The sequence below is a fragment of the Saccopteryx bilineata genome, chromosome 1, assembly GCF_036850765.1.
Source record: "Saccopteryx bilineata isolate mSacBil1 chromosome 1, mSacBil1_pri_phased_curated, whole genome shotgun sequence".
Classification (NCBI taxonomy): Eukaryota; Metazoa; Chordata; class Mammalia; order Chiroptera; family Emballonuridae; genus Saccopteryx; species Saccopteryx bilineata.
In genome coordinates this window covers 112,604,421-112,630,793 of record NC_089490.1, presented here as the reverse complement: position 1 = coordinate 112,630,793, position 26,373 = coordinate 112,604,421, and the positions used below count along the sequence as shown (strand labels likewise).

Below are 26,373 nucleotides of genomic sequence, written 5' to 3'. Positions count from 1 at the left end.
GGAAAATAGTGACTACTACAATTCGGACCCATATAAACATTTGAGTTGTGGGCCTGAATCATCTAGATATTTGCCACTTCTTACTGTATTTGTGACTATGACTAGAATGCCAGGTCAAATACCTCAAGCTTAGTAAACCACATTACATACACTTCAACTCAATGAATAGCTATGGAAGTTTTCTTTATTGATTGTTTGATATGTAACAATAATTGCCATCTTTTCACACATTACAAAAAATTATACTTGGCTCAGTATGCAACCTTTTAAGCACAGCCATATTATTTAACAGAAGAAGGGGGGAAAAATCTATTCTACCCAATACAGCATATACAAATGCACAGAACATGCCACTTTGGCTTGTATATTGTCTAGATTAAAAAAAAAATCTTTTTTTAAACATAAATAAGTTAGTATAATTTTTCAGTGTCTTTACAGAGTTATGTACACAGGTACACTTCAAATGGTTTTGTTTCAAACACACAGGCAATGTAAAAATACTGTTTAAAGATGTAGTATCCATTTCACTTATACCATGCACACTTTTTTTATACACACTTTCCTCTTAAAACACCACTTTCCTTTGGGCAAATTAACAAATAGAATAAGAAGCTTTAATTTTAAAATCATTTCATTATTTTTTTATGTAAAGTTACAGATCTTTTAAAAAAAAAAAAACCCAAGGACTTAGAATTATTCTGTCTACATAGCCCAAAGTGAAAAGAAAATTTCTCAACAAATCTTATTCAAATTAGATGGTCGATTCTGAGCATTCAGAACTCCCCCCATTTTTCTGCCCATATTTTTGCCCAGAATTACTTGAAGTGATTACCTAACAGTTGAATAATTAACTGGTAAATTCCAATTTTAAGGGGGCCTGGAAGGGAGCACTGAGGAGGACAATATTTTGTTGTTTTTAAAAGCCATTTGCTGCTACATAACATAAGAGCTCCCAAATGAAAAACGGCTTCATGTAAAAATAAATAACAGTTGTCTAGTCAGTGTTCAGATTTGTATGGTTTTTAAAATGAAATATCAGTTTTTACTGAAAGGGACATTACATCTTTAAAGAAAATAACTCAACCCCCCCTTTATCTAAGCTGCTTCTCTTCATGCAAGTAAAATATTTTTCTCCTTGCTCTAAATCAAAGCAAGCTCTTCATACCCCTACTCCAATTCCTCAGTCCCACCCTTCCCACCCCTCCCTTCCCCAAAGTTTATGTGCTACATAAAAGGTAAAAACTATATACACAGGTAGTACAATGAAGCAAATAAGGAAAAACCTAATTGCACAATGCTACATCCAATGCTTTTAGAGGCAGATCACTTAAGAGTGCCTAAAATTTTAGTGTTATTGTGTTGTTTCTTTTCAGTGCTTATACAGGACATCCATTCCATGGAGTCAGCGATATGTATTTAAAAATCTTAATTCGTATCTTCCTTGCTTCATCAAGCAGTGATGTATCTGATAAACAAGGAAACATACTCTCAATTCTGCAAGAGAAACAAAGGAAAGAATTAGGAAAAAAGCACTGGAATAACATTACCAATAAAGTACAGGAATTCTTTTGTCACTGTCTTACTTGGGAGTTACCTGAGTGATGGAAAAGAAAGTGTGTCCTAAACGTTGATAACTATAGTCATCTCTACTCAATGTTTCCTTCGATGGACTTTTGCTGTCCTTTCTGTTGTGTACTTTTATCTACAGCAGTGGTTCTCAGCAATTTTGTCCCTCAAGGGACATTTAGCAATGTTTAGAGACATTTTAGGTTGTCCCATTGGGGGCAGTGGGGTGCTAATGGCATTTAATGAGAGAGGCCAGGGATGCTGCCAAACATGCTATAATGCACAGGACAACCTCCCAAAACAGAATTATTTAGCCCAAAATGTAAATAGTGCAGAGGTTGAGAAACTGGTCTAGAGAGAATCAGAGTCAAAGATGATGAGAAAGAACACACAGGAAAATTAAGAAACTGTAACAATTAAGAGTAGCAAAAATTTTCTAATTTTTGAAAAACAATGAAAAAGATAACTTATAAAGAATCTTCAAGAAAACTCTATTAACACCTTTTTTTTCATTTAGTCATGTACAGAATATACACATGAATGCTACTGAATAGGGCCTTACTACTATTTCTAGTATTCTCTGAACTAGCAATATTTACTAATAAATAGCTCTCTGTGTCAGAATGGGACCAGGTCAAAATCCAGTAGGTCTGATTTACTGTGGCTCATCTAATGAGCGAGGCCACAAATCACAAACAATAGCTCCAGGTAGTAAATTTGTGTCAGAACATTTTTTTATCCAATTTTCCAACTTCATATACAGCTGCAATACAGAGGTTCTATAGTGCAGATTTGTATAAGCTCTGAAAAATCATATGTATGTAAAGACATATGTGATATTATGATTTAAAAACACAACACTCTTGAATCCCACCTTAATCCCTATGTTATTTAACTTATTTTTTAAATATTATAAATGAGGATTTAAAAAGTTAGTGCCAACATCTATTAAGATCTTTTTATATGCTAGACTATGAGCGTGTTTGGGGGGGGGAGGAGAAGAGGTCACAGTCTATAAGTATACAAACTATTAATATATGTATTTTGGTCGTTATGAATAGCCAATCCACATTAAGTTGGGAGCTCAAGTTATTCAAATTAGCTATTTATGTTGATCAGATTTTAGTAGATGGAAAAATCCCCACTTCCTTTTCTCAGGGTGGACCCACCCTTGCCAGCCCTGATACCTACTATCCAATTCCCCTACAAATATCCAAATCATCCTGTTATAACATGATTAGCATACACATGATGACGTGTTCCTGGATTGCTTACTCTGGCAGAGTTCATTTAACTTCTGCTTTGCAACTTCAGTGTTATCAGAACTTCTGTAGGAACCTTCGTATTTTTTTTAAACTTTCTATTTTGTTTTTTCAAATATGAAGCTTCCTTCTCTGGCCATGAAACTTATCAGAAAACAGGGAAAGTGACAGTTTATGAAAACAATAAAGATAAAAGAACACCTCTCTTTTTGCATTTCTAACGGTTTGATTAACCAAATATGAGCCATTTGTACCTAACATTTCTCTCAAAATTTAAATTTAATCATTTATTTGCCATTTTCCCATGTATGGCCCAGAATATGTTATTGACTCAACTTGAAACCTCTGGGAAATTAATTCTTATGAAGTGGTTCTGAGGCATACGCTGGTCTTGTTTGAATAAGGAAAGAACCTATTGTTCCCAACTTGTTTTGGTGGGACGCACAGGGAACTGGGACCTTCCTACCCAAAGGATACTTGCTCTAGTCATTTCATGTTTCAAAGGAAAATGACCTCAGGAATGGAAACTGTAGAGAAGAACTACAGTATTGCTACAATGATTCCAAGCCTTCCCCATTCCTACTTTTTTAACTTCACGAAGTATAAACAAAACAAAAACCCACTAGCTCTAATCTGCTGGCAACCACTAAGATTGGGTATCATGGGGTTTGAAAGCTCAGTTCCCACAGCCCAATTCGGGTCAGTTATTTGTTCCTAGTAATCAACCCACCGAACAGTTTACGTTTGACGTCTTCTGAGGCCTGGCTTCTTGGGTGTCTGCTCCACTGAACCAGCGTTCGGGGAACCATCTGAAACATTTTCTTCTGTTCTGTTGGCTCTTTTGTTTTGAGAAGAGGCATCTAAGGACAAGAAAGAATTTTTAAAAAGAACACACACAATCTTTATTAGAAAAAAACAATGGCTGGCAGAAGTTGGCTCGATAATCTGGTATGTAAAACCTGCCACCTCCACCCACAATCCTGGACCCATCATTCCAAGTGGCCTTTAAGAGCAGAGAATGAGGTTGTTTTCACATAACAGACGGTGTTTGCTACGCCCCAAAGCTCCCTCTCCAAAGCGTAGAGGGAAGCCGTCGATAAACATCCCATCGTTGCCACATACCTACCGCCGGCTAGACGGGAGGATCTGCGATGTTTTCGGTTAATAAAATTATCAGATAATACAATCTCAGGCTTCTGATTTACAAATCATATTCAAAGACAAGCAAGCAGTCAGCACTCAAAACCTAAGATTATGAAAGTTCGCTCCCAAGAAGCTACGTCAGATGCTGAGGGGGAAAAGCTGATGGGTTAAGCCCCGCAAGGAGGCAAGGCAGTGCCCTAGACAAACATTTTATGGTTTTGAGAGGGTCATTACCATCTGTTGAAGATCGCTTCCTTGTCCCAGCGCACGGCTCCGCTAAGCCCGTCTGGCTGTCCGATGCATCAGTCTTTTGGTCTACCAAGTGTGTGTCCTCTGAGTTTGCCTGAGACCCAATTAAAGGCACCACCTGGCGATTCCCGCTGACATCCTGGCTCTCCTGTACGGGCACCTTGCAGGCGCCTTTAGGTGGCCGCGGGGGTCTGTAGTAAAACTCGGGCAAGTTGCCCTTTTCCACCTCCTGCCACTCGTATTTGCCCTCCAGGGGCCTGTGATTCTGAAAATCAAAATTCCACTTGCGCTGGCTCGCCTCTTCCATGTCTCGGCAGTGCTTCTCCAAGTCCCGGGTTAACTCTTCGTGATTCACCGGGCCGAAGAGGTTTCTGCAGGCGGAGGGCTTGGGGTACTCCGCCTGCCTGGCGTCCATCCTCTCCAGGCTCGGGCTCCCGTTAGATACTCGCACGTTTGACATCTTCCTCCCAGTTCTTTACGACCGCCTCTCCCGCGCTCTCGGAAAACAAAACCGAACAAAACAAAACGCCCCGACCCAGCCCGAACCGCTCTTATAAGCCCTGCGATTGCCCTGGGAGCCAAGAGAAACAAACCCCAACAAGTAACTGGCTAGCGTCAGGAGCGCGCTGGGTCTGGGGAGGGGGTGAGGGGAAGCCCGAGCCAGGCAGCCCAAAGTCTCCGCGGATCAAGTGTACTGGCGAGCGCGAGGGCGGGGAGGGGAGGGGAGAGGCTAGAGGCGGGGGTGGCAGAGACAGTCCAAGTCCAGGCTGGTGCGAGCCGGCGGGCTCCGCGAGCCGAGCGGCTCTCCAAACCTTGTCGGCGTCAGAGTCGCGAAGGGGCGAGAAAGTTGGGAGAGGGGAGGGGGACAAAACACCCCGAAAAGACGAGCCCCCTTTTCTTAGTTGCCCAATATGGCGGTGGAAGGGAGGCTGACGAAGAAGAAAATGATTGACACCGCAAGTCTATTTAAACAGAGGAGGAGATCCATTGGTCGCGGCGCCGGGAGCCGCCCAGCCGAGGCTGGCGAGCGCGGCCTTAAGGTGGCCCCGGCGCGATCCCGCCGCCTCCCCGCCTCCCCGAAAGCGCCGAATCCGAGAGCGCGGCTCGGAGATTGGCTGGTCGCGTGATTGTTGGAGGTGTTCTGCTGCCAAAAAACCTGCTCCGGCTGGCCTCGGAGAAATTAAAAATAAGACAAACAAACTAGCCAAACGGCCGGGAGGGTGGGGAGGAGCCGGGACGGCGGGGCCTTGGGTTCTAGTCCCTACGCTGCGCTGGCGGGCGCGCGGCGGCCCCGGAGTCCCGGTCTCCTGTTCCTCTCCGGGGAAATGAGGGCTGGACCAGATAATCTCGAAGGTTGCTGGCAGCTTGTGCGCGTTGGTGGCGATCTTGTTTGCACCACACTACGGGCAGCTGGGGGTCGGCGGCAGACGTTGGGGGCTCTGCCCGCAGCTGGGCTCTCCTCCACTGCTCCAACAGCTAACACTACGGGGGAGGCGGGGGGCGGGGTTGGATTGAAGGGAGAGGAGCCCCCTGCCTGGGTGCCATAGCTGGAAGTGAGCAGTGATTAGCTCACCCTTAGCCTAGGGGACTCTCAGCTATTCTAGGGAAGACAGAGGGAGTTTAGGGAAGCAGCTAAGGCGAACTGTCTTTCTACATGTTAGCCTGGATGAAGTAGGCGCGGCATTTATAATAGTGACTATTCTGAACCCAAGCTCTCCCTCAATAAAAATAAGATTTCAAGATGAAAAACTCGACTGGTCTCCCAAGTTCCTAATAAACTTTGTAGCTGCCTCAGACACATTTAGTTTTCAAAAGTGAGGTTACACCCCTGGCCCAGGTTCTTGCTTCCAGGCACCGTTAAGGCAATTGACATGGGCTGCTTGTGGGAACTCGTCTCCTCTTTGTATTTTAAAGTTCTTTCCCGATTTGTAGCAGTTTCTTCTACCCAGTCCCAACTGCAGGAGCTCTTTCCTTTCTCTCCAGATTCACTTCTCGCACCACCAACTACAGGATCTCTTTCCTTCTTCCACCTTTCTCTCCAGATTCACTTCTCCCACCCAGAACAAGATTTAGATGCAAGTGGTGCTTTTAGAGGGCAGTAGTTGAAGGGTGAAAATGATCTTAAACAGCATGGGCAGGGCTGTTACATCTTAGATCTCAACTGGTCTTCAACTGCCACCCCCACAACCCCCCCTACATACATATCTTGGTTTTAGCCAAAGTTAATACATTGTACTGGAAACTAATCTTCAATTCTAATAGTCCACAGCAGCAATGTTTTCTTATGCACTTATGCCACAGATGTGTTTGATTTTTAACTTTTCTTAACCACATGTTGTTTGTCCACTCTCTGTGTCTGTTTCACCTCATATGCACCACAATGTTAGAGCTCAGAGAGACCTTGGTAATCCTGTGGTTCACCCCTCTCTTTTTGCCACTGAGACTCAAGATTACTGTCCAGAGAAACATATCCAGTGGGTAGCAGAACCAGGATCACACATAGGTCTCCTTTCTTAGGCTGGCTCATTTTGTTTCTCTCCTACCTGATGGCCCCACCTGGTTCAAGTTTTTGTCTGGCGTCGCCTGTGCTGAGATCTGCAGGTCCTTCTCTCTTACAAGTGATTCAAAATGGCTCCTCATGTCCTGGACTGCCTGCAGATATTTCCTTGATGTGGCCTGTGGTCACTGATATTTAAATGCAGCTGTCACTGGCATTTGGTATCACAATCCACTAGTTCAACTAAAATGCAGATTCCACCCAAGGAACAGCGAAGGAAGTGGTTTCAAAGATATGTACTTCCTACCTGACAGAAAATATTTCACCTGGGATCAAAGTAGGTGGTCTCATCTTTATTTTCCTACATTTAATACCTCACTTAATTTCTTAGATTGGAGAAGACTGGGAGAAGGACAGAGCAGTTAGAATAGGCCTCAGTACCACAATTTATACCTCACCCCTTAAATTAGATCATTGTCAAGATTTTAAAATAATTGCTAGACTACACATGAGTTCTATATTATATACAAGCATATATTCACATGCATTAATACACAAACTACTACATTCATGTAAATAGAAATACTCTAATATTATACCTTGCTAGTTTCATTTCATTTGTGGACTCAATATCCTACATAAAAGTAGAAAAGTAATTCTTCTATTCTCTATACACATTGAATCTTTCTTCAGTTAACATATAGGATCACTATTTTTGCTGTTTTGCTAATATTGAAGAGTAAACAAGTCACAGCCATGCCACCTTAAGACGCCTGGCAGCCTGCAGAAAAGCTGCGCTTACATCGACATTGCTATGAAGTGTTTTGTTTACAGTCAAGGCACCAGAGATCTGTACAACAAATAAAAAGAAGGCAGACGTCTGCTGTAGTAGCGGCAAAGCGTGAAAAAAATAAAATACTATGGGTCCTGGAGGGAAGAGGGAAGGCTGAGATCACAGCGCTGTCCTCTTGTGGCAAGTAGGCGGTTGCAGAAGAGTAAGGATTGGGAGAAACATTTGACATAAACAGTATAAAGGCGGAGCCTGGGTAGAAGACAGAAAGTTCCCCCCTGCACAAGACAGAAAGTTCCCCCACGCACACACACAAGACCCCAAATCTAATCATAGGTGAATTTTTTTTTTTCTTTGTCATTTTTACTTCTGGTAATTTCCTAGTTAAAGCTGAAAGGTGTCACAGAAGCCACCCAGAATTCCTGTGTCCTTTACAAGTTCAGGGGGAGAGGCAAAGACCAAAATAACTTAAAACACCTGTGTGGTAGATAGACCGTGTCCAAATGGGGTGATAGGGCAAGCGGTGGGGTCAGTGGGCCTCCCAGCTGCAGTCCTCTCCTGGGTAGTGCTTCTACCTTCTTGTCCATGCTTCTGCCTTCTTGCCTGATGGGTAAGACACCATATGTGCAGCCCCGAACGAACATCTTTGCAAGGTACACTTGCCTGGCTCAGTTGCCCCTCCCGCCACAAGTACACAATTTTATTCCTTTCACGAGGCAGCTTGCCCTCAATTCCAGCCCACATATTTTTAGAATTTGGAAATTTCAGTCATCTATTTATTCAATTTAACAAATGTTTCTTGAACACCTTCTATTCATTATTCTTATTTTCTTTTAACAAATATTTATTGGAAATCTTCAATAGGCCAGGCATCATCCTAGGCTCTGGGAACACAGAAGTAGATACACAGATTTAAACTAGGATGAAGTAGACATTCTAGTAGGGGAGACAGAAACACACTAAATGAGGAAAGTATATATTATGTAAGGAGATGACGCATGCTCTGGAGAAACAAAAATCAGGGGAGAGGGAAAGAGAATGTTGCAAGGGTCCCAATGTGAATAAAGTGATTGGGGAAGGCCTTGTTGAGAAAGTGGCCTTGGAGACAAGCCCTGAGAAATTGAGAAAGCAAGCCATGCAGATATCTGGGGAAAGAGTATCCCAGTAAAGGGAACAGCAAATGCAAATGCTCTGAGGTGGGATCTTGTCTGATGTGTTGGAGGAAGAGCAAGGAGCAAGGGGAGAGTGGTAACAGGAACATTTGATTATATAAGACATGTAGGCCTATGTTGGGTTTCTGTCATTAACTGAATGATACGGGAAGCCATTGGAGCATTAGGAGATCTTAAGCAGTGGAATAACATGGTTTTACCACATGTAAAGTGTTCCCTAAGGCTTTATTCTCAGCAGCATGACAGAAAGGATAAGTCACAATCCCTGTCTTTTTAGGGTATATACACTGTAGATAGGGAGATCATTATATACAACCAAAGCTGCAGAGGTAGAAAGCAATACATAGAAGAACATGGTACAAAACATAGTACAGAAGAGGGAGAAAGCCTGGCCAGGCGGTGGTGCAGAGATAGAGAGTCGGACTGGGATGTGGACGATCCAGGTTCGAGACCCCGAGGTTGCCAGTTTGAGTGCGGCTCATCTGGTTTGAGCAAAGCTCACCAGCTTGGACCCAAGGTCGCTGGCTCGAGCAAGGGGTTACTGGGTCTGCTGAAGGCCCATGGTCAAGGGATATATGAGAAAGCAGTCAATGAACAACTAAGGTGTTGCAATGAAAAACTATGATTGATGCTTCTCATCTCTCCATTCCTGTCTGTCTGTCCCTGTCTATCCCTCTCTCTGACTCTCTTTCTCTCTGTCTTTGTGGGGAAAAAGAAAAGTAAGAGGGAGAAAAAGGAGGAGGTGATATATGAGTCAGACTTTGGCCTGACCTGTGGTGATGCCGTGGATAGAGCGTTGATCCTGAATGCTGAGATTGCTGGTTCAAAACCCTGGGCTTGCCTGGTCAAGGCACATACAAGAAATGAGTTGATGCTTCCTGCTCCTCTTTTACCCCCTTTCTCTCTCTCTTTCTCTCCTCTCTCTAAAAAATCAATAAATAAATTCTTTTTTAAAAAATAAAGAAAAATAAATGAATCAGACCTTGAAGAATGAGAAAAATGTCAAAAAGATTATTTATCAGCAAAGGAGGTCATTGTGGGATAGGGTCAAACAGAGGCAGGCCATAGGTGGCATGCTAAAAAGAAATATATTTTATTCATAAGCAATGGGAACACACAATGCTTTTGGGGGAGAGAATAACTGATCACTGTCCAAATTTGTCTCCTGAACAAAAAGCTTGGGCCCTGAGACTCTGTCAGGACACAGATGAATGAAAAGCTGGTTAAACAGTCTCATTATGGTGTTAATCCAAAGAGAGATGAACGCTGGGCAGAGTACTGGTGTGAGACAAGATGGTAGAAGCATGGGCCACGAGACCATGATGAGATGGTTTGGAACACAGAGTAGGAGGAGGCAGTCTGGTATGATCCTCTGAGCTATAAAGACTCAGCTGCTGATGCTCTGTATGTGATGCTTACAGCCTTGATGGTGAGTGGAGAGGTAACTGTTAAGGTGCTCAAGCTGTCTTTGAAACTTAGATTTTTGTGTTCAGAAGTGGCACCTAGCCCTGGCCGGTTGGCTCAGTGGTAGAGTGTCGGCCTGGCGTGCAGGAGTCCCAGGTTCGATTCCCAGCCAGGGCACACAGGAGAAGCGCCCATCTGCTTCTCCACCCCTCCCCCTCTCCTTCCTCTCTGTCTCTCTCTTCCCCTCCCGCAGCCAAGTCTCCATTGGAGCAAAGATGGCCCAGGCGCTGAGGTTGGCTCTGTGGCCTCTGTCTCAGGCGCTAGGATGGCTCTGGATGCAACAGAGCGACGCCCCAGATAGGCAGAGCATCGCCCCCTGGTGGGCGTGCCGGGTGGATCCCGGTCAGGCACATACGGGAGTCTGTCTGACTATCTCCCCGTTTCCAGCTTTGGAAAAAGGAAGAAAAAAAAACAAAACAAGTGGCACCTAACAGAAGCATAAAGAATGGGTGTGATCCACCTCTCCAGGGCTGACACAGGGAAATAACTGGAGGCTGATTCAGTTGCTCAAGCAAGAGATACAATAGCCTTAAGCAGTGCTGTGAAGGAGGCAATGGAAAGCAAGGAACAAATGAATATGGGACTGCTTAGGTAGTCATAACAGATTAAAGGGATTAGGGAAAGACGGAGGGATGGAGGATAATTTTAAGGACTCAAGCTTGGATATTTTACAGAATAATGCCATTAATTAGAGAGGTACCACATAGGGAGGATATAAGAGACTACTAGCTGTCTACCAAAATCCATCTCACCTTCTTCAACAGTATCAGAATAATAACTGGGCATGCAGCTGCCTAGTTAAATTTTCCAGCTTCCTTTGCAGTTAGATGTGACTTTGTAATTAAATATTTTCCAGTAGAATATAATAAAAGTAGTATGTGTCTTCCAGGCCCAGTGCAGAAAACCTGTCATATGACCCCTCCACTTCTGACTGTTCCCGCCCCCTTCCCATGGGCTTTAAAGGTAAATGTTAGTGCAACCTCAGAAGCCACATGTTGAAGATACTAGTGCCACCATTATCAACCTGGGCCCCTGAACTGATCTGAGAAAAAATAAATAAACTGCTATTTTGTTGAACCATTACATGTTGGGTCCATTTGTTATAGCATTTCATAGGTAATCCTAATAGAGAGGGAACTTTTTGAGAGATAGGAAATAGGGAAGATTAAGAATTTGGCTTAAAATAGGATGTAGCCTGAAATTAACTGGTTCCCTAAGAAAAGAAAATAAGAGGTTATGTTCTTTAAGAGGACAACAGAGACAATATTGGAGACATGAATCTGACACGCAATGTAAAGGAAGTTGTGGTTGGTGTGGCTCTCTGAGACCCATTCGTATTTTCAAATGTGCCATTGACCATATGGCCAGGTCAGATCCTGAGTAGATTAAAGATCACAAAAGTAAGGAAATAGGCCCTGGCCAGTTGGCTCAGCGGTAGAGCGTTGGCCTGGCATGCAGGGACCCGGGTTCGATTCCCGGCCAGGGCACATAGGAGAGGCACCCATTTGCTTCTCCACCCCCCCTCCTTCCTCTCTGTCTCTCTCTTCCCCTCCCGCAGCTGAGGCTCCATTGGAGCAAAGATGGCCTGGGCCCTGGGGATGGCTCCTTGGCCTCTGCCCCAGGCGCTAGAGTGGCTCTGGTCGCGACAGAGCGACGCCCCGGAGGGGCAGAGCATCGCCCCCTGGTGGGCAGAGTTTTGCCCCTGGTGGGCGTGCCAGGTGGATCCCGGTGGGGCGCATGCGGGAGTCTGTCTGACTGTCTCTCCCCGTTTCCAGCTTCAGAAGAAATACAAAAAAAAAAAAAAAAAAAAAGTAAGGAAATAAGGATTCATGTGATGTTCTCATTGCTTTTATGTCACACCTGAGTCATTGTTTCTTAACTGTCCCATACTCCCTTAGCTCTTCTGCTGAGGGACAACAGATTGTATGACATTCTTTCCATTCCCTTCCTGAAGTTGACAAGATGAGGAGAGAGGTGTTTAACTGATCTAAATTTGGCCAAATTCTTTCTCCTGAATATTTGGAACCAGGTCTCAGAAACTTGAATTAGTAAACTCTGAATTTGAGATTAATAAAGTGCTCAAGATTTGGGATTGAAAGAGGCATTTTAAGAAAGCTATCTCAGTTATATGTGATGATATTGAAGATAAAGACTGTAGAGCATCAGAAGAAAGAAAAGGACATGCAAGACAAGCAGAGGAGAGAAACCAGGAGTTCTACAAAGACAGATGACCCTTAGCAGCCAGAGACTCCCCAGTTTCTGGATCATGCGGCTCAAGAGGTTCCACTCCCTGCACTTTAGTTCTGTGGAACAGCACTGGGCATACAAAACAATTTCCCCAGGTTTGCTCCAAGCCACTTTGTTATGGATTTCTATTTCTGTTGGTTGAACCCAAGACATCCCTGATGAACACAGTATTTTATATATTTTATTATTTAGTTAGTTTTTGTTTGTAATTTGTTTTTAATTTTAAAAAATATTTTATTGATTGATTTTAGAGAGGAAGGGAGACAGAGAAAGAGATAGAAACAATGCTATGTTCCTGTATGTGCCCCGACCGGGGATCGAACCAGCAACCTCTGCGTGTTGGGACAAGCTATCTGGCTAGGGCTGTTTGTAATTCCTTTCTTTTTAATTTTTTTTAAATCAAATTTATTGGGGGTGACATTGGTTAATAACATTACATAGGTTTCAGGTGTCACATCATCCGTACACTGCACTGCACATTCACCGCCCCAAGTCAAGTAAATATTTTACAGCACCTTTTCTGGTGTCATCACATTTGATTCCCATGAGACCACAGTTGTAAGACAAATGCTATTTTATCCTCTCTTGCATAGGAAGCCCTGGGAGAGAGAAGGCTGAGTGTTTCAATGTGACAAAAGAGAGTAGAAAAGGCACTAGGAATCATGTGTCTGCTCTTCTGAAGCTGAGTCCAGAGTGCATTGTGGTGATTCTTGTAGAAGATGCACTGACTTGGTGGATTTGCACATGGTTGGAGGCTTCATTGGCATAATTCACCTATTATTTATACAAAGAATGTCCTGGGGAAAATGAGATTCAAATTCCTGGAAAGAAAAATAGCATCTTTGAAAGAAACTGGATTCAAGAATGGTTTCAGCCTGACCAGATGGTGGCGCCGTAGATAGAGCATCGGACTGGGATGCCTAGGACCAGGTTCGAGACCTCGAGGTCGCCAGCTTGAGCGTGGGCTCATCTGGCTTGAGCAAAAAGCTCACCAGCTTGGACCCAAGGTCACTGGCTCGAGCAAGGGGTCACTCAGTCTGCTGAAGGCCCGCTGAAGGTCAAGGCACATATGAGAAAGCAATCAATGAACAACTAAGGTGTCACAATGTGCAATGAAAAACTAATGATTGATGCTTCTCATCTCCCCGTTCCTGTCTGTCTGTCCCTATCTATCCCTCTCTCTGACTCACTCTCTGTCTCTGTAAAAAAATAAATAAATAAATAAAAATAATAATAATAAAAGAATGGTTTCAAATGGATCGACTGGGGCCAGATCTTAAAGAAAAAAAATGTATCAGCATTTTTACTTAGAGGAAAATCTTCATTTCGAGTCAAATGTAGAAGCAAATGCAAGTTTACCAGTATTGCTGGTTTCATAGGAAATAAATAGCAGAACCTGGATTCATGACCATACACATGATTTAATTTCCATGATTGAAGCATAAGTGGACTTCTGTGACAAGAATATAGAATTTGGAACAATGAACATATTCACCACAATTTACCATTTTAAACTACATTCTGTTCTTTACATTAAAAAAAAACATGAAGGAGAAAACTTCCATTGAGTCTAATTTCAATCTTCAGTTTATGCAAACTTTCCCCTAAAACAAACTGGAAACTTCCCATTTTCTGCTCCTGACCACTCTCTGAATAATTGTTCACATGAATATTTGTTAATTCTTTCATTCATTAAATTTTTAATGAGCCCCTACCAGATGCCAAACTCTTTGGGAACACAGCAGAAAACAAAGCTAGCCAAAGTTCCTGCTTTCATGGAATAGAGCTTACATTCAACTGTGGAAGGCACACAATACACAAATAAATAAGCATAGTATGTCATGTTGCTATAAGTGCCAAAAAGAAAAACTGGTTGAGTGTACAGAGAGTATTGAAGGCAGATGCTATATTAACAGGAAAGGACTCTCTGATAAAAGATGTTTGAGTAGAGACCCAAATGAAATGAGGGCATGGGCCATGTTATTTTCTGTGGTCAGAAATAGAATAAATAGGGACTGAGAGGTAGGAGATGGAACCAGAGAAGTAGGGACCATGGTAAAGACTGATTTTTATCCTGATCAAGATAAGTAATCTTTGAGCAGAGTTTTTGGTCTGACTTTGCTAACTTTGACTGCCGAATGAAAAATACTTCAAACAGGCGAGAAAGAAGTAGGGAGGTCAGTTAGCAGACCATTGAAGTAATCCAAAAAGAGATCATGATGGCTCAGACCACAGTGGTAGCAGTTTAGGTAGAAAGAAGGATAGATGACCCTGGCTGGGTAGCTCAGTTGAATGAAGTGTCATCATGACATGCCAAGGTTGTAGGTTCGCTCCCTGGTCACAAGAATTAACCAATGACAACATGAATGAGTAGACTGAGCCAATGTTCTCTCTCTTTATTTCTCTCCCTTCCTCTCGCTCTAAAGATCAATCACATACATACATAAATGTAGAGTTAATAGATGTTTGTTTTTTTTTTAAGATATAGCCAACATCCCTGGCCAGATAGCTTGGTTGTTTAGAGCATTGTCCTGATACACAAAGGTTGTAGGTTCAACCCCCAGTCAGGACACATATAAGAACAGATGAATATTTCTGTCTGTCTCTCTCCCATCCTCTCTCTCTAAAATCAATCAATAGCCTGACAGCAGTGGCACAGTAGATAGGGTGCTGACCTAGAACACTGAGGTTGCTGGTTTGAAACCCTGGGCTTGCTGGGTCAAGGCACATACGAGAAGCAATCAGTGAACAGGTATAGTGAAGCAACTACTTCTTGTCCCCCCATGCCCTCCTTTCTCTGTAAAATCAATAAATACAATCTTTATAAAATAATCAATAAATAATTTTTTTAACTTTTTTTTTTTGTATTTTTCTGAAGTTGGAAACGGGGAGAGATAGTCAGACAGACTCCCGCATGCGCCCGACCGGGATCTACCCGGCACACCCACCAGGGGTCGACACTCTGCCCACCAGGGGACGGTGCTCTGTTGCAACCAGAGCCACTCTAGCGCCTGGGGCAGAGGCCAAGGAGCCATCCCCAGCGCCCAGGCCATCTTTGCTCCAGTGAAGCCTCGGCTACGGGGAGGGGAAGAAAGAGACAGAGAGGAAGGAGAGGGGGAGGGGTGGAGAAGCAGATGGGCACTTCTCCTGTGTGCCCTGGCCGAGAATCGAACCCGGGACTTCTGCACGCCAGGCCAATGCTCTACCACTGAGCCAACCGGCCAGGGCCCAAATTTTGTTTTGAATGTGTTAAGTTTGAGATATTCAGGTACATCCAAATGGGGATGTTGAGTAAACAGTTGTATACATGAGTCTAGAATTCAAAAAAGAGACGTTTGTGTTGGAGATACAAATTTGGAGATTTTCAGCATTTAGATGATTTTTAAAGGCATTGGACTGAATAAGATCACCAAGGGAATGAGACAGAGAAGTGAAAAGGCCTAAGAGTAAGCCTTAGGGTACTACCACTTGCAGGAATCAAGAAGAGTAGAAGTATCTAGGCAAAGAAGACTGGAAAGGGGCCACTGATGGAGAGGAGGAAAGCCAAGAAAGAGGTGTCTCAGAAACCAAGTAAAATAAAATGTTTCAGGGAGGAGAAAGAGATCAGATGTTTCAAATGCTTCTGATAGAGTTAAGTACGTTGAAGACAGAAATAATCACTGGATTTGGCCATGGAGGTCACTGGTGATCTTGATAAGAGTAGTTTTTAGTAGACTGAGGACATGAATGCCTGTCAGGGATAGACCAAAAGAGAGTCATGTATGTTCATACTGTATACTCCCATGAATAAAATGTGCACACATAACAACTGATTGAAGCAGAGAGTATCTAGGTTCCAATATCAGGAAACCAGTCTAGAATCAGGCCAGGGTTGAGGTCTGGGCATTAGCTGAGGGAGAGGAAACACATTAAAAAGGTGACTACGGAGGACCCGGGTTTGATTCCCGGCCAGGGCACACAGGAGAAGCGCCCATTTGCTTCTCCACCCCTCCGCCGCGCTTTCCTCTCTGTCTCTCTCTTCCCCTCCTGCAGCCAAGGCTCCATTGGAGCAAAGATGGCCCGGGCGCTGGGGATGGCTCTGTGGCCTCTGCCTCAGGCGCTAGAGTGGCTCTGGTCGCAACATGGCGACGCCCAGGATGGGCAGAGCATCGCCCCCTGGTGGGCAGAGCATCGCTCCATGGTGGACGTGCCGGGTGGATCCCGGTGGGGCGCATGCGGGAGTCTGTCTGACTGTCTCTCCCTGTTTCCAGCTTCAGAAAAAAAAAAAAATGAAAAAAAAAAAAGTGACTATCCTCTCCATATGTTGCATTGTGTGACTTCACACTGCTTCCTTCAATAGCTTTTCTTAACAATTTATTTAATCCTTCATTTTATGAAACAAATTTATATAATTTAATAACTGCATAATACATAATAAATTTAAAGCCTAATTTTCTTGCACGGTTTTTAATTTATTTTATTTTATTTATTCATTTTTAGAGAGGAGAGAGAGACAGAGAGGGAGAGAGAGGAGAAAGAGACAGAGAGAGAGAAGGGGGTAGGAGCTGGAAGCATCAACTCCCACATGTGCCTTGACCAGGCAAGCCCAGGGTTTCGAACCGGCGACCTCAGCATTTCCAGGTCGACGCTTTATCCACTGCGCCACCACAGGTCAGGCTACATAATAAATTTAAATTATTTATTAAATGTATTTTAAAAAATAAGTTTCTAAAAATTGTCATGTCAACAAATTACCTCAATCCTCTTTGAAAGGAATCATTTGGAGAATGTACTGAGAATTAGGACAAATTTAGCTTTGCCTGTGAATTTCATATCTCAACTGGCTAATGCTCTGCTTAGAAAATCACTATAGAACAGCATCTTCTGTTCCCACCATCATAAACTGTCCTATTTACCAAATAAGCGGTGTAAAATTTTATTATAAATTCCTTGCATAGGCCTGGCCTGTGGTGGCGCAGTGGCTAAAGCGTCGACCTGGAAATGCTGAGGTCACCGGTTTGAAACGCTGGGCTTGCCTGGTCAAGGCACATATGGGAGTTGATGCTTCCAGCTCCTTCCCACCTTCTCTCTCTGTCTCTCTTTCTCCATTTCTCTCTCCTCTCTAAAATGAATAAATAAAATTAAAAAAAAAAATTCCTTGTATATTAAAAGGGCAATAAATTACATTTCTATTTATTTTTTTCTTTTTAAAAAAGATTTTATTTATTGATTTAGAGAGAGGAGAGAGAGAAAGAGAGGGAAAAGGGAGGGGTGGAAAGCACCAACTCACAGTTGCTTCTCATAGAAACCAGGCCTTGAACTGGCACCCCCAGCGTTCCAGGTAGCTTTATCCACAGCAACACCACAGGTCAGACAACATTTCTCTTTATTTTTGACAAACAGCCTTTCCTGATGCTGTCATTATGCTATTCTTCTCCAAATTTCAGTAATCTGCTGAAGATCTTCTGATATCAGTAAACTAATTATATCTCCGGTGTCAAAAATAATTTGCAATTTGTTGACTTTTTCCGTAATTTGGGATTGTATCTCTTCTTTTTAAAATTTATTTGTTGATTTTAGAAAAAAAGGAGGGGAGGGAGGGAAGGACGGTGGGGGGGAGAGAGAAAGAGAGAGAGAGAGAGAGAGAGAGAGGGAGAGAGAGAGAGAGAAGGGAACATCTATTTGTTCCTGTATGTGCACTAAGCAGGAATTGAATTGGCAACATTTGCACTTTAGGACAATACTTGAACCAACCGAGCTACCCAGCCAGGGCTGAGATTATATTTCTGACCCGGAATGTTATCAAGTAGTTTTCCTTCTCTTCCTTTACTAAAGAAACAGAAACACTCAGAACAGTTAGGCTATCTGTGGCCACGGGAGGAGATGGAATTCCTCCCATAGAGCTTTCCTGAAGCAGGAACGTAATTGTCCTGCTGAGCTGTTTAAACAGCACAGGAGGGCAGCACAAGGCCAGAACTGTCAGCCCTAATCCTGCAAATATTCCAAACTGCAACAATATTCATAATCTACTTTTCCAAATATATACACAAGAGTTTTAATCCTTACCAAATTTAATTGATCTCAAAATTTGCATGGAATCTACCTATTAAATATATCAGGTCATTTTCATACATTACTCACATAATAATATTAACTTAACATTTATTTTATCATAGCAGAGCGTTTTAACAAATGTCTATGCAGTCAAGGAAAGTATTAGAACCCTTAAACAGTGAGGAAGTAGAAGCTGAGATAAAAGGTGACTTATCTATGGTCACTCACAAGTAGGTGCAAAGTCAAGATGACACCTTAAACCTGATCCTTTTCTACTGCACCTAGTTCTTTCAGAAATATAACCTCCCACACACAAAATATACACTGCCTCTATGACATATTCACCTTGACTTCAGATTTAAATCTACAGTCTTAAACTCTTTTTGTATTCTCTAATGAGGCCAATTTTAATCCTCTAAACAAAATAAGGCAAAGTTGGTCGCAACCAATAAATATTGGCAAATACATACATTCCGGTGAAGATCAAAGAGATAGCCACCACTGGATTCTGTTAGGGGTCCTAGACATGACAGTCATGACAGTCATGGAACCCATTAAGTCTACAGCCCCTTTTAAAAGAAAGTGTCTCACCCCCATACCATGCATGGCATGTGCTCTTGACCAAGAGCTGTGATTTCTGAGGGGCCCGGTACAGACAGCTCTGCCCAAAAGAAAAAAGATGGTTACTAACTAATCCAATTTTACATTCTTACTCAAGAATTAGAATGGGGGAGTATGGTAAGAACCAGAGGTTCAAAACAGAATAGACAGATACAGAGACCGGCAAGAGTCACTTTGTGCTTGGAATCGTAGACCATGGACTTCCATGCAAAGGTATCTAGAACTCCCAACATGCCAAATAAACTTTCAATTCCTATTTACTTGTGACCCTTTCAAGAACCCATTATTTAGCTTTCCATGTTCTAAGGACTTGGTAGTATGGCTAAGATTCCTGCCACACATATGAACACATAACACACATATTTCACACCTTACTTGAGGTAACAACTGATACTGTTTCTTACAACCAACACCTTACTCAACTACCTCTCAATCATAGAATGGTTCAAATTATGTAATAGATACTCTTCATAGCCAATATAAGCACATATTTAATCCCAACCAAGCTCACATGAAACATGTGATCAACAAAGTTTACTCATCTATCTCTTGATTACCTACAATGTGTCAGACATTCTATTGATGCTGGAGTCAAATATATATAAATAAGTATTTGAGGGCCTCCCAGCTAGTGAGAAAGGCATAGGAAAATGATACAAGGATGGACATAAATAATAAAAAATGTAGGAAAACTGTATACTGATTGCTTAAATTTAAATTGTAGGTTCTCTTTTGCTTCTGTCATTCTAATAGAGCTCTTCTATAAAAGTCCAGTTTACCAGTCAACATGAAAATTGTGTCAATTTACTGTAGACCCAAGAGAAAAAACCAGATTAGAATTAAATCATCTTTTTTTTTTTTTTACAGAGACAGAGAAAGGGACAGAGAGGGACAGACAGACAGGAAGGGAGAGAGATGAGAAGCGTCAGTTCCCCGTAGCGGCATCTTAGTTGTTCATTGATTGCTTGTCCATTGATTGCTTTCTCATATGTGCCTTGACCAGGAGGCTACAGCTGAGCAAGTGACCCCTTGCTCAAGCCAGTGACCTCAGGCTCAAGGCAGCTACCTCAGGGTTTCAAACCTGGGTCCTCTGAATCTCAGTCCAATGCTCTATCCACTGCGCCAACGCCTGGTCGAGCTAAATCATCATTCTTGAGTGCCTTGATTACTGGGACTAAGAAATACATAATTACTTAGTATTTAGACAGGGTTAATAATTACTAAGCTCATCATGACCATTACTAAACATGAATACTGGCTTCTCAGGATTTTAAATGTTGTTTTGATGTTTTAGACTTAAAAGTTAGATAGAGCCCTAGCCGGTTGGCTCAGTGGTAGAGCGTCGGCCTGGTGTGCAGAAGTCCCGGGTTCGATTTCCGGCCAGGGCACACAGGAGAAGCTCCCATCTGCTTCTCCACACCTCCCCCTCTCCTTTCTCTCTGTCTCTCTCTTCCCCTCCCACAGCTAAGGCTCCTTTGGAGCAAAGATGGCCCGGGCGCTGGGGACGCCTCCTTGGCCTCGGCCCCAGGCGCTAGAGTGGCTCTGGTCGGCAGAGCGACGCCCCGGAAGGGCAGAGCATCGCCCCCTGGTGGGCGTGCCGGGTGGATCCTGGTCGGGCGCATGCGGGAGTCTGTCCGACTGTCTCTCCCAGTTTCCAGCTTCAGAAAAGAAAAAAAAAAAAGTTAGATAGACATCCTTTACTGATCTTTTGTTTACAGCATTTATCAAAAGAAAGAAATAAAGAAAAGGAATTTTAAACAGAGTTTAAGGAATTTAAAACCGAGAAGGAAAGAGGAAAGGCACTGAGCAAGTGAGGGAGGAGGGAGACCCAGAAAACCAGTCTTTCAAATTATGAGTCATCACTATATGGATCTAGATTTTTATTATAGGTCTATATTTATTATGGGTTTAGTCAGTCACTTAAAATATTTTTCTTAATAATCCACCAGTACCTGTTTAGTCTGATTTTCTAATATTATTCTACACAGAGCATTGTGTTGTATATTTTTTAAGCACTACAGATTTTAGTCAAATACCATCTCATACCTTAATTTTAGAAACATTCTATTATTTAAGTAACTTTAGAGTAGATACAGCACAGTTAAATACAACAAGCATTTAAATGTGCCTAATTTGTATGAATCCTAAGGCCAGTCACCAGAGGTATTTTGAAAAGTGAATAGAATACAATCACTGTCTTCAGGGGGAGGGCTTTATTCTATTTATAAAAATAAAACAAAGAGACAGTAACATTAATACAAGGCCAAATATGTTTACTATAAAAAGATGGTATAAGAAAAGTGCTATGAAGATTCTAGAGGTCAGAAAAGGCATGACTAAAGAGATTACTTTTGAGGAGGCCAATGGCTGTCGGGTGGGAGGGTGTTGAGTGGGGGGCAGGTTGGGTGTAGGAGGAAGAATAGAGCAAAAAAGGCAAAATATAAACCCCTCATGGACACTAACAACAGTGAGGAGATTGCAGGAGTGGGGGTGAGGGTGGCAAGGAGGGCTTAGGGGTGATAAATGGTGATGGAGGTGGGAGGTGAACATACAATATGGTGTACAGAGATGTGTTGTAGAATTGGGCACATGAAACTTGTATAATTATGTTAAGCAATGTCACCCCAATAAAATTTTAAAGAAAGAGGTTGCTTTTGAAATGAGTCTTTTTTTTTTTTTTTTTGTATTTTTCTGAAGCTGGAAACGGGGAGGTAGTCAGACTCCCGCATGCGCCTGACCGGGATCCACCCGGCACACCCACCAGGGGGCGGTGCTCTGCCCATCCCGGGCGTCGCTCTGTCGCAACCAGAGCCACTCTAGCGCCTGGAGCAGAGGCCAAGGAGCCATCCCCAGCGCCCAGGCCATCTTTTGCTCCAATGGAGCATCTGCTGCGGGAGATGAGGGAAGAGAGGGACAGAGAGGAAGGAGAGGGGGAGGGGTGGAGAAGCAGATGGGCGCTTCTCCTGTGTGCTCTGGTCGAGAATCGAACCCGGGACTCCTGCACGCCAGGCCGACGCTCTACCACTGAGCCAACCGGCCAGGGCTGAAATGAGTCTTAAGAGCTCAATTTTAATGAGGAGAAGGGGGTAGTTGAGTTAATCAAGTGAGACAATTTACTAAATTATTCCCTGTTATTGTTCACTGACACTATCCAACATAGCCCATAATCATATACAAAAAATCTTTAAAAACATAGGATTGGAATTGTGTCTCCCTTTTACTGGTATTCCTAACTTCCATAGTAGAAGCTTTTTTTTTTTTTTTTTTTTTTTTTTTTGTATTTTTCTGAAGCTGGAAACGGGGAGAGACAGTCAGACAGACTCCCGCATGCGCCCCACCGGGGTCCACCTGGCACGCCCACCAGGGGCTATGCTCTGCCCACCAGGGGGCGATGCTCTGCCCCTCCAGGGCGTTGCTTTGCCGACCAGAGCCACTTTAGCGCCTGGGGCAGAGGCCAAGGAGCCATCCCCAGTGCTCGGGCCATCTTTGCTCCAATGGAGCCTTGGCTGCAGGAGGGGAAGAGATAGACAGAGAGGAAGGGGGGTGTGTGTGGAGAAGCAAATGGGCGCTTCTCCTGTGTGCCCTGGCCAGGAATCGAACCCAGGTCCCCCACATGCCAGGCCGACGCTCTACCGTTGAGCCAACCGGCCAGGGCCAGTAGAAGCTTTATATGCTGGATAATGTCATTATTTACTCACATGCAATTGGAAAATGGGGAAATAATATCAAAATAATTCAGAAATTACATTTGTTCATTATTTTTCTCAGCACATTTACATTTTGAGCAAACAGGGGCGAGCCTTCTTACAATTATTAGAAAACCTTAGCAATATAAAGATCTTATAAAAATAATTCTTCAGAAATGCCTTCCTTTAATGCAAATAGTCTTTAGCGGCTTCATGAAACTTTAAACTTTTCACAGCATTATATGGTAAAGCTGCAATGTAAATGAAGATGTGAAATCATTTTTGTGTCTGTGAATGTTCATGCTTGTGTGTGTAGTGAGGTGGGGGAACTGATTGAAAAAGAAGGCTATTTCTGGATCAGATTTTTTTTTCTTTTTCTTTTCTTTTTTTTTTTTTTTTTTTTTTGTATTTTTCTGAAGCTGGAAATGTCTAATCAGACAGACTCCCGCATGCGCCCGACCAGGATCCACCCGGCATGCCCACCAGGGGGCGATGCTCTCCCCATCTGGGTCATTGCTTTGTTGCAACCAGAGCCATTCTAGTGCCTGAGGCAGAGGCCACAGAGCCATCCTCAGCGCCCGGGCCATCTTTGCTCCAATGGAGCCTTGGCTGCGGGAGGGGAAGAGAGAGACAGAGAGGAAGGAGAGGGGGAGGGGTGGAGAAGTAGATGGGCGCTTCTCCTGTGTGCCCTGGCCGGGAATCAAACCCGGGACTCCTGCACGCCAGGCCAATGTTCAACCACTGAGCCAACTGGCCAGGTCCAGATTTTTAATTTTGATAAAACTGCTTTTAATTAGAAGCCCTCAAAAATCTATATGTCCAAAGAGGAAGCACATGTTCCAGTGTTAAAGGTTCTAAAGCAGCACTGTTTAATAAAAATATGAACCATATATTCAATTAAAGTGTTCCAGTAGCCACATTTAAAAATAAATAAATAAATAAAAACAGGTGAAATGTTTCAATGTGTAATCAATATGAAAACTATTAATAAGATATTTTACATTCTTTCTTTTTTTCATACTAAGTATGTTTCATGCTTGCAGCACATCTCAATTTGGATCAGCACATTTAAATGTTCAATAGTTACAAATGACTAGTGGCTACCATAGTAGACAGTATAGCTCCAAAGGATGACTGTGATGTTGAGTAAAAATGCCTTTGAAGATTTAACTATATTAGTATTTTTTATTAGCATGATAACTTTTATGGTTCTCAAGTAACAAAGTTGCATAGATTTTGGATGATCTGCTCCTAACACTATATTTCCCATAAGTTTTGTTATTCTCTTTTTAAAGATTTTATTTATTGATTTTACAGAGAGAGGAGGGGCAGGGGGCAGGGGAAAGCAAGAAGTATCAATTCATAGTTGCTTCGCCTTTAGTTGTTCTAAATACTTGGTTTCTTGTCATATGTGCCTTGACTGGGCAAGCCCAGGGTTTTGAACCAGTGACCTCAATGTTCCAGGTTGACGCTCTATCTGCTGTACCACCACCACAGGTCAGATGGTCCTGTTATTCTTGGTGCACCATTTTAAAGAACACATCTGTTTTCCCTGCACAAAATTTCCTACCCTTCCTTGAAGCTAGGGGTAGTCAAATAATGCAGTTTTGAGCAATGAGACATAAAGGGAAGTCTGTTATGTCATATGGGTCAATTTTTGGTCCTGATAAGAAAAGAGAGGCCACAAAGAGAAAGCTTCCCTCACCCCACCCCCCTTCACCTATACCTCTTTCTTTCTATTTGGAACATTTCATATGTTTGAAGCTATGGCAGCCATCCTGTGACTATGACAAAGACTCTTTAATATGTTGAGGGTGGCAGAACAGAAAGGCATCTTTCCTTATCAGAGATGTAAGTATAATGAAGAAACTAGCCATACAGATATGGAGTTGGGTTGGAGGGAGGGGAGATTGGAAGTGGGGCAGACTTGGCACAAGGAAGAGTGCTTCAGTGGACAACATGTCTTCAACAGGCATTGCTTAATATTCACAATGAGAGCTTACACTTTTTTCCTCTCATTACCCCCCACTCCCTTGTTGAGGATTTCCTTCCATCTGACTGAAACATTCCTTCTTTTTTTTAAATTTTTTTTAAAAATTATTTTTATTTATTTATTCATTTTAGAGGAGAGAGAGAGAGAGAGAGAGAGAGAGGAGGGGGGAGGAGCAGGAAGCTTCAACTCCCATATGTGTCTTGACTGGGCAAGCCCAGGGTTTTGAACCGGCAACCTCAGCATTCCAGGTTGACGCTTTATCCACTGCGCCACCACAGGTCAGGCTGAAACATTCCTTCTTTAGGTATAAAAAGAATGCTAGAATTACTTTTAACACTTAAAAGAGTGCAGAGCTAGAAGGCAGCAAAATTTCTTTGACATCCCTTGTTTATTAAGGATTCATGCACAAATATAGCAATTTGGCCTTAAATATATGTGTTTAGTACTTTTTTAAATTAATGTGATCTATTACCTATTTTTAAAATAAAGTTATATAAAAAGGTATCTATCACGTACTTAATAAGTAAAATTATATTGTGTTGATTCAACCAATTTTGAGTAGTTAGTAATACATACCAGATTTATTGTTCAGCAATTTCTCTTATCTTGGAGTCATAATATTTCAAGAACCCAGACTGACATAAACATGTTAATAAAAACGGTTACAAGGCCCTGGCCGGTTGGCTCAGTGGTAGAGCGTCGGCCTGGCGTGCAGGAGTCCCAGGATCGATTCCTGGCCATGGCACACAGGAGAAGCGCCCATCTGCTTCTCCACCCCTCCCCTTCTCCTTCCTCTCTGTCTCTCTCTTCCCCTCCCGCAGCGAGGCTCCATTGGAGCAAAAAGCCCCGGGCGCTGGGAATGGCTCCTTGGCCTCTGCCCCAGGCGCTAAAGTGGCTCTGGTCGCGACAGAGCGACGCCCCGGATGGGCAGAGCATCGCCCCCTGGTGGGCGTGCTGGGTGGATCCCGGTAGGATCCCGGTAGGGCGCATGCGGGAGTCTGTCTGACTGCCTCTCCGTTTCCAGCTTCAGAAACAAAAAACAAAACAAAAAACAAAAAACAAACAAAAAAAACGGTTGCAGGTTTTCATTGATTTACAATGTCAGGGTAATAATGAGAGAGCATGCCCAGAATACTGCTCAAGAAAAGGTATGGTGTAGGCCTGGTGTGCAGGAGTTCCGGGTTCGATTCCCAGCCAGGGCACACAGGAGAAGCGCCCATCTGCTTCTCCACCCCTCCCCCTTTCCTTCCTCTCTGTCTCTCTCTTCCCCTTCCGCAGCCAACGCTCCATTGGAGCAAGGTTGGCCCGAGCACTGAGGATGGCTCTGTGGCCTCTGCCTTAGGCGCTAGAATGGCTCTGGTTGTAACAGAGCAACGCCCCAGATGGGGAGAGCATCGCCCCCTGGTGGGTGTGCCGGGTGGATCCCGGTAGGGCACATGCGGGAGTCTGACTGCCTCCCTGTTTCCAACTTCAGAAAAAACAAACAAACAAACAAAAAAAAGAAATGGTATGGATAATTTTTTCAGCTACTGATTGTGGAAATTCTGGTATTATCTCCTGAATTATATGACAGACAATGGGAAACCAATCTAGTAGTGTTTCTTTTACTCATCAAACAATTGTTTTTGTGGGGTTTTTTTCAGTGAACAA

At 43.1% G+C, this 26,373-nt stretch overlaps 1 protein-coding gene across 1 annotated transcript; it reads right to left on the bottom strand.

Moving 5' to 3' along the window:
• Nucleotides 1-166: 166 nt before the first annotated feature.
• CDKN1B (cyclin dependent kinase inhibitor 1B) lies at nucleotides 167-5,177 on the bottom strand. The gene is made up of 3 exons (XM_066264444.1): nucleotides 4,206-5,177; nucleotides 3,559-3,688; nucleotides 167-1,494 (listed from the first exon to the last, which is right to left on the bottom strand). The coding sequence occupies exons 1-2, from the start codon at nucleotides 4,678-4,680 to the stop codon at nucleotides 3,567-3,569; spliced, it is 597 nt and encodes a 198-aa protein (XP_066120541.1). The 5' UTR covers nucleotides 4,681-5,177; the 3' UTR covers nucleotides 167-1,494; nucleotides 3,559-3,566.
• Nucleotides 5,178-26,373: the final 21,196 nt, after the last annotated feature.